Consider the following 13,256-nt stretch of genomic DNA (forward strand, 5'->3'; position numbering starts at 1 on the left):
TGTCAGGGCTGAGGAAATGCTTATCAGAAAAGCACTTGCAATGCAAGTATGAGGACCAGAGTTTAGATGCCCAGCACCCACATAAATGCCTCTTTGTAGTTCCAGCTCCCAGGAGGTGGTGGAACTGGATTCTGCAGCAAGATGTCTGGTTGGCTACATTAGTGAGTCAGCAAATTGTGGGTTCAAGTGTGAGGCCCTCCCTTAGTATGTAAGGCACAGAGCAGTGGAAGAAGACAGTTAGTTCAAACCTCTGGCTTCTACCCATACTCACATGTGCCTGCACACCCCCATTTACAACCACAGCCATGTGTGCCCACACACATACTAATAGATGTGCCTAGCATACGCACACGGAGGAAAAGGGATTTATGCTAATATTTATTTTAGGTAGCTTTCTTTGATGAACAGGAACTATGCTGATTTTTTTTTAAACTCAGGATTCTAACATTAGACAGCTATATTTGCGAGATTTTATTTTATTTTATTTTATTGCCAGTGTGTGCAAGCGAAGGCAAGAGACTGGCGTTGGTATCTTAAAAACTGTGATTGCTTATCTTTTATGTGAGTACTAGGGATTGGAACACATGCTGTGTGGGTAGCATTTTCCCAACTGATCTACTTCCCCAGCCCTGTGCTGGTCTCCTGGGTGGTTTCTTATGCTTTTATTACACACACCCAGACACACATAGACACTCTAGACACACATACACACACACACACACACACACACACACACACAATTCAATGCAGGGAATTTTGAAAAACTGTTGTTTGACTTACTAACTTGCTTTCCCTGGATTTATAATTCCATTTGTTTTGCAATAGCTATAGTCTAACTATTTCACTGTAGTTAGAGGGTAAAAAGTAAGTTTTGGTGGCAAAATGACTTAGACAACAAATTGCGGCGCAAGGCTGACAACCTGAGTTTGCTCTCCAGAATTCACAGAGGAGAGAACCAACTCCAGAAAAGTTGTCCTCTAACATCTACATATATGCCTTTTTTTGTTGGTATGTGGGTGTGAATGGGGTGGGTGGGTGGGTGATGCTCCAGTGTGCCTTTATGCATGCACCTGTGTACGCATGTATAGAGGCATGTATCAGTATTAGTGTCTGTTGAAGCCAGAGGAGGGCATTGGATCCTCTGAGGCTAGAGGTACAGGTGATTGTGAGATGCCCAGTGTGGGTGTTGAGAACCAAATTCAAGTCCTCTACAAGAGCAGCACATGCTGCTAACAGGGAGCCGGCTCTCCATCTCATTTTAATAACTGTGATTGTGTGTATTTGTCAAGTCCAAGGCTGAGGGCAGAGGATGGAGGTTAGTGGTGAGTGTGATAGGTTTTGGATATGGAGCTTGGCTCTGTTAGTTCTTCCTGAACAGACGAGTAGTCTGAGAGAGATGTGTCTGTTGAGAAACCTACTATGCACACAGGTGACTTTCCAGGTGCTCCGCTTTTTCAGTGAGTCTTGGAAAGGAAGCTTGGTGGTAAGAGTTTGCTCACATCAGAGCTCAGGAGTCGGTGCCTACCTAAGATTCGGGCTTGGATATTAGAGAGGTCTTGCTGCAGCATCTAAAATGAAGACTTGTTAAAAACTAGTTCAAAAGAGCACAAGTGTGAACAGAAGTGTCTGTGCAGAATCCTGCATGTTTTAAATGCTTTTGAGAATTGCTAACAAGAATTCTACTGACGCTTCTTTCCCCCGTAGGAAGGCGCCTTTGCTCTCGTGTTTAAAAGTGTCCATTTTCCCGGGCAAGCAGTTGGCACAAGGTACAATAGATTTTCTTTTAAGGACTAACGATGACATGCATGTTGAAACATTGAGGTTACAGGATAATTCTCAGTAACCTGTGAGTGGCCTTCTTAGAGGTCTGGCTCTATTTATTCCTATACACTGTTCCTTCTCTCTTTAACAGAGTCTCTTAGTAATGAGAACACATTTTGGCATTGTGATTTGTCTTTGGTGAGCACAGTGGCTCTTTATAAATTTAGATATGGAATTTTTTTAATTTCAGACCCAAAGCATTAACTTTCTCCATATTTTTTGGAAATGCGTGTCAGACAGATTCCCAAGGAATTGTAGAACTACTGGTTTTGCTAGGATACTTAGAGATGATCATGAAGTTCTTAGAACAGTAAGAACATTTAAGATCTGGGGGGCTGGAGAGATAGCTCAGAGGTTAATAGCATTGGCTGCTCTTCCAGAGGTCCTGAGTTCAATTCCTAGCAACCACATGTGGGCTCATAACCAACTATAATGAGATCTGGTGCCCTCTTCTGGCATACAGGTATACATGCAAGCAGAGCACTATGTACATAAATAAATAAATAAATAAATAAATAAATAAATAAATAAATCTTTAAAAAAACCCTTTAAGATCTGGAAACAGAATGTTATCTTTAATCTGAAGGCAGGATGCCTAAGGATATATTGGTGTCTGTGTATAATGAAAAGTTCTTCATATTAAAATAACAGCTTAGCCAGGTGGTAGTGGTGGCGCACGCTTTTAATCCCAGCATTTGGGAGGCAGAGGCAGGTGGATTTCTGAGTTTGAGGCCAGCCTGGTCTACAGAGTGAGTTCCAGGACAGCCAGGGCTACACAGAGAAACCCTGTCTCGAAATAAAACAAAACAAAACAAAACAAAACAAAACAATGCTATATGAGCTGGCAATTTTCTTTTCCAGAGTGGGTCAGATAGGAAATATTTGAGTGTGTTGGGACACATGGCTTCCCTGCCAGCACTCAGAGCTGCTGTTAGGCATGAATGAAAGCAGCTGCAGAGGAAGGGCTTCACTATCTCAGTGAGATTTTAATGCAATTGTAATTTGCTAGTTGAAAATTGTTTATTAGAAGTAGGCAGGTGTGGCCTGGGGACTCAGGTTTCTAATGTAGTTATTTTGTTATGCCTGAAGTTCAATTCAGAGGGGAAATTAAATCATTTGAAGAGCATTGCATTTCAAATTAAAATGAATTTTGAATTCATACTTAAAATTTATATTGTTAGTGCATTATTTATGGAAAAGGTTTGACTCTAACTTGTTGCGTTTCAGGCGAGGTAGCCCACTCTTGATTGGTGTGCGGAGTGAACATAAGCTTTCTACAGATCACATTCCGATTCTGTACAGAACAGGTAGGTTGTGGTGTTATGTTTTAAGTATGGTGCAGGAGCTCTGAGAACCTGTTCCATATGTTACAGTGAATGTTGTTCAGATCTGTGTGTACTGTGCAACAATTACATAGTTCTGTTTAGACATGAAAAACTTGTTGTGAGCACTCTGATGAGAGAAATTTTCTCTGTTGTGCATCCTTAGCTAGGACTCAGATTGGATCAAAGTTCACATGGTGGGGATCACAGGCAGAACGAGGTGGGAATGCATTCTGCACGAATGGAAGGATTTCTCCTGCCTTCCTTCATTTACTAATTCTTTGGTTTTGAAATGAACTGAGGCTCTAAAAATGTGCTTTACTTTATGGGGAAATGTTTTGGCACTTTTCTAATTTGCAGAATACATCTTGTCTGTTTGCTTTTGCCATTTTGAAATTTGCATTATTCAATAACTGTTTTGCTAAGATGGGAAGTTTGAGGAATATTTCAAGTTAGAGGCTTTTTTTCTCCTTATTGTTTTAAAATCCTATAGATGCATGCTTAGATTGGGAAGGAACAGTGAAGTATGTAGCCATTTCTTAAGTGACTTAGCCTCACTCTTAACTGAATTAGATTTAAATGGTCTTTATTTAGTGCATGGCATTTTACTGTTACATTTACATTGGTATTATGATTGATTTTATTTAATTTGGAACCATACTTTATTTTTTATGTTTAAGGGTTTATCATTATTTATTGGTCCTGGGGTGGCCTTCAAACCCCAGGCAAGTATTCTACCACTGGCTTGTATCCCCAGGCTGATTTTTTTTTTTTTTTTTTTTTTTTTTTTTTTTTTGAGACAGGGTTTCTCTGTATAGTCCTGGCTGTCCTGGAACTCACTTTGTAGACCAGGCTGGCCTCGAACTCAGAAATCCACCTGCCTCTGCTTCCCAAGTGCTGGGATTAAAGGCGTGCAGCACCACTGCCTGGCTTAAGATTTATTTTTTATTTTTATTTATTTATTTATTTTTTATATGTAGGCATGTGTGTCTGCATGTGGGTGTGTGGGTAAAAGTGAAGGTACCTTGGGAGGCCAGAGGTATCAGATCCCCTAGGGCTGGGATCATATATGGTTGTGAACTGCTTGACCTGGGTTCAGGGAACCAAACCTTAGTCTTCTGAAAGACCAGGAAATTCTCTTACCTGCTGAGCCATCTCTCCAGTACCAGTTTTTTGTTTTTACTTCTTTCTGTTTTTTTGAGAGGAGGTTGAAACAGGATCTTGTATAGCCTACACAAACTTCATACACTCTATGTAGCCTCGGTTGACCAGTGCTGCAGTGTGCTCCCACACATGGTCATAATTAATTTTGTGGCCTGCCTTTATGCAAACTCTGAACCATTTTATTGACTTACACACAGAGAACAACAAGGTACTTTTTTATTTTATTACTAACTGTCGAGAGTTTTCCATGTAAAAGGTAGGGGAATGCTGGCTTCAGAGAAGCAAAACCTTAGCAATTAATATGTAATTTTGGCTTCTAGAATAACAGTTACCAAAAGAATGCTGAGCCTGCTCATCTTGGGAAGAGCATTATTTCCCTAACCAACCTTCCGTGCTTGACAGTTCTCCTTTCCCTGCTGCTTGATTTCTCTCTCTCCAGGCCCCTGCGTCCACACTGCTTCTGTGTCTTGAGTGCCATCTCATAAGCTGTGTTAGGTGGCTTTTAAAATGATGATTAAAAAAACTTAGGTGAGGGCTTCAAAAGTTGGATAGCTATGTTTCTCTAGTTCTAGTGTGCCATGCTATCAAGAGATCAGGCTTGGTGGGAGGGCTGTAGAGAGAGCTATAGACTGGCTTTCAGGCTTTTGTCATTGTCTCCAACTTAAAGCTACCCCTTCCCACTGGAAAATGGTTTCATTTGAGTGAGAGAATTCCCATATGAAAAAGAATTTTATAGACATTTATAGTCAGTGATATCTCAGTTTCTTTTAAATATTTCAGATGGCGATGCTTCTCTTAACAATGAAGTCACAAGAATTGGGAGTGATGCTCAGCTTTAGGACATTTTAGGAACAAAGCGAGTTGTAATTTTTTTTTTTTTTTTTTTTGGTTTTTCGAGACAGGGTTTCTCTGTACAGCTCTGGCTGTCCTGGAACTCACTCTGTAGACCAGGCTGGCCTCGAACTCAGAAATCCACCTGCCTCTGCCTTCCAAGTGCTGGGATTAAAGGCGTGCACCACCACTACCCAGCACGAGTTGTAATTTTAAGTGTTGTTCTGGGCTTCACTTCTACTTGTTTTTCAATTTGGATTTTGTGTGTTGAGACAAAGTCTTACTATATAGCTGAGATGTTGATTTTCCTGCCTCAACTTTCAGAATACTAGGATTAGAGGTATACACATGTGACTTTACTCTTTTTAGAAACAATTCAGTGTGTGTGTGTGTGTGTGTTTAAGGATTTATTTTAAAAAGTTTTGATATTTTATGAATGAGTGTTTACTTATGTGTATGTCTATGTACCACAAGCATGCAGTGCCTGTAGAGGCCAGAAGAGGGCGATGAGTCCCCTGGCTTGAGCAGTGTCCCCTGGCTTGAGCAGCCATGTGGGTGTTGGGAATCCTACCCAGGTCCTCTGGAAGAGCAGCCAGTTCTGTTAACCAGTGAGAATCTCTCCAGCATCTCACTATGTAGTCCTGACTGGCCTGGAACGTACTGTATAGACCAAGACTGGCCTTGAACTTAACAGAAACCTGCCAGCTTCTGCCTCCCTAGTGCTGGACTAAAGTTTTATGCCACTAAGCTCCTTGGCCTAAAATTCACTTTTTGATGGTCAGTTTTAAGATTTTTGCCAAGTGCAGATAGCTGTTTAATTAGCACTGCAGTGGCGTCCTCTGGAGCTGTAGCTTTGTGAGTGAGCTGCTTTCCTACAGTTAGTCAATGTATACTTATGTTGACTCTCTCTTCTGCTTTTGGCTGGGAAGTGCTATTTTGGCTTCATGCTTACATTATTCCAGACAGCCACAGGTTGACCTTGGGAAGCATCTTTCTAAGAAGGATTACCTAGTCATTGTACATATATTTTAGAGGACAAGAGCTGGATCATACATACATATATGCACCAGCTCAGTTGGCTTTAACTTAGAGAATTTGTCATACCAACATACTTCCTTATTTCTAAATAAGTTGTGACTTAGCAAAAAATAAAAAGCAAAACAATTATTACTGATGAAAAATTAAGTGACAGGATTAACGAGATACTGAAGGCACAATGCTAAGACAGGAATGTTTCTTGGCTTATAGCATTTCCTGTGACTAGGGGTAGGTGCCATATTGGCATAGCATGGTTAAAATGGGATGTGTCTTTGATTTGCTTTATAACTACATTTATTTATTCATGTATGTGTATTTATACTGTGCATACCTGTGGCAGTCAGAGGATAAACTGTAAGAGTTAGTTTCCTCCTTTTATCATGTGGGACCTGACATTGAACTCAGGTCTAAATGCTTAGTGGCTAGCCTTAACCTAATGAGCCTTCTCACCATCTCCCTTTGCTTTGATTTTAATGAATATTCTAGGCCTGATTTGCAGGGCTGACTTGCTGTTAAAATCTAGAGAGGTTTTTGTTTTTAAATAATTTGGCACTAGTCTGTCTTTATGTCTTTATTTTTCATCGTACAATATTGGTTGTTTTCTTTTTAATTTAAAAGTTTTATGTGTGACTGTTTTGCCTGCATGTATTCATGTGCATCACGAGAGTATCTGGTACCCAGGGAGGCAGAGGAGGGAGTCTGAGCCCTTGGAGTTGGAGTTACAGATAGACGTGAGCCACCGCGCGGATGCTGAGAACCCAGCTTGGGTCCTCTCGGGACAGCAGTGTGTGTCCTTGATCTCTGAGATCAAGCCATGCAGCCATGTATCTCTAGCCATGCAGCCCCTAGATTTTTAAAAGTTATTACTAATACATTTTTGGATTTCTAGTTGAGAAGAAATGACTTTACGGAGTTCCCAGTGCAGCACTGTTGTCTGCTATGCAGGCTTGCTGGTGCTGTCTCTCTGCCCTGTGGCTTGTGGCATGGATCCCAGTGAGCTGCCTCGCTGTGAGAGCTGCCTCACTGTGTGAGCTGCTTCACTGTGTGAGAGAACTGCCTCATTGTGAGAGCCGCCTCCCTTTGAGAACTGCTTCACTGTGTGAGCTGCCTCACTGTGAGAGCTGCCTCACTGTGTGAGCTGCCTCACTGTGTGAGAGAACTGCCTCACTGTGAGAGCTGCCTCACTGTGTGAGAGAACTGCCTCACTGTGAGAGCTGCCTCACTGTGTGAGAGAACTGCTGAATTGGTTGGCTGCTCTGCTTTTTGTTGTTACTGTATGAACAGCTGAGCTTATTTCTCAACTGTAGCATGATTTTCTGGGCTTGCTAATTGTAACTTATCTCTGTGCTCTAGGCAAAGACAAGAAAGGAAGCTGCGGTCTTTCCCGTGTGGACAGCACGACGTGCCTTTTCCCTGTTGAGGAAAAGGCAGTTGAATATTACTTTGCTTCTGATGCAAGGTGAGCTTCCTTCATTGAGTCAAGAAAAATTTCAGGAAAACTTCTCCAGATCACGAAGATATCTTGCAAAAATCTAAGTGCAGAGACTAGAACTGACTTCAGAATGCTAAGCAAGCAGCTTGCCACTACGTGATGCCTCAGCTCCAGAACTCTTTAGTTGAAACGGTTTTGCTCACCTTGTGAGGCATGGGACAATAAGGACACTTTCCTTCTACTTCAAAGCACGATGGTTGCTTTACATATATATTCTTAGAGACCTGCTCCAATGCATTTACTTTGGAGTTTTTGTTTGTCTCTTTGTTTTGTTTTATTTCTGGGAGGTGTACCTAAGTATTGTAGGGAGAATGGCTTGCTTTTCCAGTGTTGAAAGCTGTGGACATCTAGCTTCTACATTTCTAGTTAACTTAGAGCATCGTTCTACCAAGGAAGACTGAAATTTTAAAAGAAAACAGAATATTTAGAGGTATTGGTAATTGAAATACTGTAGGAGTGAGGATAAAATAGAACTGCTCATTGTCTGCAGGTATTTGATTCAGTCACTGGGACTGGAAATAAGAGGAAGGAAGAATGTACATCAAGGAATGTACATCAAGGAATGTACATCAAGGAATGTGTTATCTGAGAAACAAACTTTACTGTTTTCTAGGTTTTTCAAATTTGTCTTTGCTGTCATTAAGTGGGTTTATTACACAGTTGATAGTCAAGACTCAAACTTGGAATTGCCGAAGAATATCAACTTTTGATTCATTCTTACGTGCTTATTAGCAGAGCCATATTGTAAAAGTAATTTTATTCTCCTATAATAATTGTTATCTCTGAGGTTTACTGCCTCAGTCTAACCCAGGCCTAGTCCTGGAAGCGTCTAGCCTCTGTACTTTAATCTAATGTAGGCCTAGATTGTTTTCAGCCTCTGAGACTGGCTCAACCTTCCTAGAAGTTCTTTCTGACCTCTGGCTGGTTGGTTCAGCTCAGCTGTTCTGCCTCAAACTCTTCAAGCTGACTGATTCAATCTGTCTTCTGTCTTAGCTTCCTGAATTGCTCTGCTTGGCTTCATACTAACTTTGGCAATCTGTTTTAATCTTCTGGCTCCTTCTCATTCTCTGGCTTGTTCTGTCTTCACCTGTGTTTACCTTGTTCTCTCTACAGCTTATCTCTATATAACTGTCCTGGTAAAACTGTCTCTCTATATAACTGTTCCAGTAAAACTGTCTCCCCCCCTACAACTCCCCCCCACCCCTGCACTGTTCCGTCTCTGCACTGCTTTCTTAAGTAGCTTCCCTCTCCTCTCTCTCCTCCTGAGAATTGGGTATATCCTAGTCTGTCAAATCTTTCTCTGATTTATCACTTTGTCTGCCTCTCAATTAGACATTGCTTTCAAACATGCATGCTTGCCTCTACAAACTAACTGTACTTTCATTGTTTGGGATTAAAGGTTTGTAGTAAGGGCATGTATGTGTTCCAGCCAGAGGGATTAAAGATGTGTGTTGAGGGTTGAGGCACACCACAACTAGAAACAATTTTTTTCAGTAAATAACACAATCTTGGGGTTCATAGTGTGATCAATATCCTATAACACCATATGCTAGTCTCAGGAGAATGGTACAATAAAATACTACTTGGTTTGCCATAGTAGGGGAGACAACGTCTTAAAGCATCTCTTTGGAGTTCCTACTTTGACAAGAGCTACACAGTTCCTATAGCAGGCTCCCTTAACCCCTTGTGAGTAGATCTTCTTTAAGACAAAGAAGCTCGTTCTGAGCTGAGGAGATCAGGAGCTACTTAGGTAAAGGGTGGAGGGACGAGCACTCACTGAGCTTGCGAAGGGCGTTGAACAACTTGAAGAGAATCAGAGGACACTTGATGGGACGTGCATGGCAGTTTGAGGTTCTCCTGGGTGCCAGAAGAAGGCTGAACAGCGATTTGTTGGATGAGGGAAATTTTCTTGATTACCATTACCTTTTGCTGTTGACTTGGGCAGAAAAGAGAACGGAGAGGTAAGAGAAAGTAGTGGATAGTTAGAGATGCTGCAGAAGCCAGCCAGAGCTAGCGGCAGTGACGTGGAAGGTAGCGTTCAAAAACACTTAGGGATTAAAATGGCAGCTTCATTGAGAGCTGGCAGGAAGTGGAAATAGCCTTACATTCTTGTTTTTGTAACAAGAATTGACTGCTGGTTAGGTTGCTGTGCAGAGGGCCACCTCATTTTTTTGTTCATAGTGACCGCATGTTTAATACGGCCGTGTAGGAAACAAAGGCATTGACATGTGGTGTAAGATGAGAGTTGGTGTTTGAGCTTGGTCCATGTGTTCTATCCTTGGTTATTGATAACATCTCCTTGACCATTTTGTAGTGCCGTGATAGAGCACACCAATCGTGTTATTTTTCTGGAAGATGATGACGTTGCAGCAGTGGTGGATGGCCGTCTCTCTATCCACCGAATTAAACGAACTGCAGGAGACCATCCTGGCCGAGCTGTGCAAACTCTCCAGATGGAACTCCAGCAGATCATGAAGGGTGAGTGAGTACCACCTTGTAATGCTAAGACTTGGGAAGCTTCAAGAATGGAAGCTCCCATTTCCCTTATGGCCGATGAAGCTGTTGAATCTTCCATATGATGAGTGGATGGTCAACCTGGAAAGGGATGAGTCTGGAGAAACCTTCTGCTGGTCTTAAAATAGTTCTTGAAACTAACTTGTGGTTTGATTTTAACTTTGTAAGAGGGAGGTAGTATACAAATGTTTAAAGATGCTTTGTAAAGGTAAGTATGCCTTATGTTTGTTCAGTACTCTCTCTGTGCTTCAGCCTTCTCATACATTGAGAAGGGGAAATAGAATCTATCACATTAAGGTTTGAGGATCAAGAAGGCTGATCTACACAGCTATTAGAATAGTGCCTGATACCTGTGTGCCCAACATAATGTGTACTGCCGTTAACTGTTAGAGTTTTCATTCTCCTTTTTGATTGTGCTGTAGTAGGGATTATATCATAGAGCTACTGTCTTCAAAGTTTCATGAGCCATACTACAGTCCATTCGAGGAAGTAAATATTGATCTTATTTATAAGTAAGGAATTTTCCCAGTTGACATAGTAGAGGATAGCTTGATGATTTGAACTTAAATTTGACTCAAAAATTTATCCTATGTCCCTATTTTTGTATAACTATGAATTTTAGCTAGTAAGTAAATAAAAGTGACTTTCTTCCTTGTGCATTTCTCATGTGGAATGAAAATACTCATCCAGGCTATTAGGAAGTCAGTCTGAATGAATATTCCTTATTGCAGGACCTTTGTCTCTTCTATCAAGATTAAGTTGAGAAGAGATGGTGTGTTTATATTGAAGAGATAGTTGATTGTGTACAGATTTTTAAAACTTTTTTACTGTTGTTTTAATTGTGTAATTTTTATTTTTGTAGGCAACTTTAGTTCATTTATGCAGAAGGAAATTTTTGAGCAGCCAGAATCCGTTGTGAACACAATGAGAGGAAGAGTCAATTTTGACGACTATACTGGTAATGGCATTTTGTATTTTGTCGTTTAAGTCTCCTGGGGAAGTGCCATTAGCAATCTGACAATTTATAGTCCTCCTTATAGATCTATGAAACAACTGAGATTGCCAGGTATCTAAGTGCGATTGCACTGTGTGCTGAGTCAGATCTCAGACTCAGGAACAGGAAGTGGGCTGATGGCAACCAGGTGCTGGGGTGCTGGTGGCAAGTCATGATCCCCTAGGTACTTTCCACTGAGTGTACTGGAGAGTTCTAGCAAGGATAGCAAGACCACGGTGTGAATGTGCATAATCCCACTGATTGGGTGACTGTCACACATTGGGTCCCTGCTGTGGCTGTCAAGGACAGTTCTTTGCATGCCTTGGACACTGGATTCTGAAAAGAACCTCTCTGTTTGATAAGTTTCATGTATGGGTCAGGTTAGGTTTCTTTCTAAAACTTTCTTTCAGATTTATTTGTTTTATACATATGAGAGCTTTGCCTGCCTGTCTGTATATATGTGTATCACATTTGTGCCTGGTGCTCTTGGAGGTTAGAAGAGGACGTCAGAGCCTCTGGAACTGGAGTTTGACTTCTTGGGATCCATCATGTGTGTCTGGAAACAACACTAGTTCTCTGCACTAACAGCAAGTGCTCTTAACCACTGAGCCATCTTTCCAACTCCTAGTTTTTTTTTCATAAGTAGCAAAACATGAACTTCTGTAGACGTCTTCCATGTTGAAAGTAGAAGTCCAAGAGCAACTCTGGTCTCTAGAGCACATACCACACAGCTTACAGACATCTTATGACTGGACTCTTGTCTCCAACTCATGCCACAGGAGTAGACCATAGCAAAGTTTCTGATGTATTCTTACCCTCAATAATTTAATCATATGAATACATAATTAACAATTTAAATAAAAGTAAAATATGATCCAGCACTAGAAAAGTATTTAAAGTTTAGTATTGAATTTAGGAAATATGGAGGATGAGTTTATTTGTGGAAAGGGATGTTGGGAAGAGGGAAGCCTCATGCTGTAAGAAGGTGCAGGTTTGGAAGATGTCAGTGAGTGAGGTCAGATGGGAATGCTCGCCTGGCTGGAAGAGCATTAGCTGAGGCATTGGTGGGAAAGCCGTGAGGAGGCTGCTTATGGCCTGCTCTGTAGTCTAGGGTATGTTCCAGATCTAGGATGTGAAGAGTTGTAAAAGTCAGCTTAGGAAAGTTGGGGAGAGGAACTGTCCTGAGGAGGTGAAGGTTGTGCTCACTGGGGTACCTCTGTTATGGAAGCTGACTAGCTTTTAAAGACTGGGTGCTAGCTGGTCTCTAGGTGCAGGAGAAAGGAGAGCCTGGCTACATACATCAATAGGATGTCAATCTGTATAGACAAAATGAAAAGAGGAAGAATGGGGAGTCAGAGAACGACAGGAATAGGGCAATGAAGACCATATAGATCTGTGAGTGGGGAGACCCAGAGAGGTCCAGAGAACAGTGCACAAAGATTCATGGAGTTAAAGTCAGGAAAAAGATCTGTTTGCTAAGTGAAGAGAATAAGGCCAACTTTGAGAACTTCATGGTGTGTTTCTATTCCTGTTGTTACTGTGTTGTCTTAATCCTTCTGTGCCACATCCTGGGGAACACAACTAGGATCCTGCATGTGCTATGTGTGTAGTCTACTTCTGAGTCATACCACCAGCACTGAGACATTTACTATTTTTAAAATCTCTTTTATATGTATTACGTGCATACAAGTTGTCAAATATAAACAGGATAGCAGTTATCTTCTTTGTTTTAAAGATGAGGACGTCAGAGCTGTCGGTTTGAATGTTTGCTAAAGGTCACATTGCTAATCATTCATGGAGCCAGACTTGGCTCTATGTGTGTTCAGTGATGCTCCTGAGAAACCCCCACCTCCTAGTATTCTTGCTATTTCCTAGTTATGGCTTATGTTGTCAGAATTAGACTAAAGCATTATACAGATTATGACATGCTTGGCAGGCTGAGGCAGGAGCACCAAGAGGCCTTCCTGGGTCTCACACATTGTATATAAGTCATTTCAGACCTTGGAGGACTCATAGGATCAGCCGAAAAGCCATCAGGGAATTCGTTAGACTAAGTTTAGGAAACAACGGTATTCAGCTA

The 13,256-nt window shown here is 41.3% G+C and overlaps 1 protein-coding gene across 1 annotated transcript in view; it reads left to right on the top strand.

The window, feature by feature from the left end:
- The window catches only part of Gfpt1 (glutamine--fructose-6-phosphate transaminase 1), a 50,723-nt gene that overhangs the window by 17,571 nt on the left and 19,896 nt on the right, over positions 1 to 13,256 (top strand). Inside the window, exons 7-11 of the mRNA XM_031382460.1 lie at positions 1,705 to 1,766; positions 3,049 to 3,128; positions 7,530 to 7,635; positions 9,983 to 10,146; positions 11,045 to 11,140. Of these exons, the coding sequence (XP_031238320.1) occupies positions 1,705 to 1,766; positions 3,049 to 3,128; positions 7,530 to 7,635; positions 9,983 to 10,146; positions 11,045 to 11,140 (508 nt within the window). The remainder of the gene's footprint in view (positions 1 to 1,704; positions 1,767 to 3,048; positions 3,129 to 7,529; positions 7,636 to 9,982; positions 10,147 to 11,044; positions 11,141 to 13,256) is intronic.

This window comes from Mastomys coucha, unplaced genomic scaffold, assembly GCF_008632895.1.
Source record: "Mastomys coucha isolate ucsf_1 unplaced genomic scaffold, UCSF_Mcou_1 pScaffold20, whole genome shotgun sequence".
In the NCBI taxonomy this organism is placed as follows: Eukaryota; Metazoa; Chordata; class Mammalia; order Rodentia; family Muridae; genus Mastomys; species Mastomys coucha.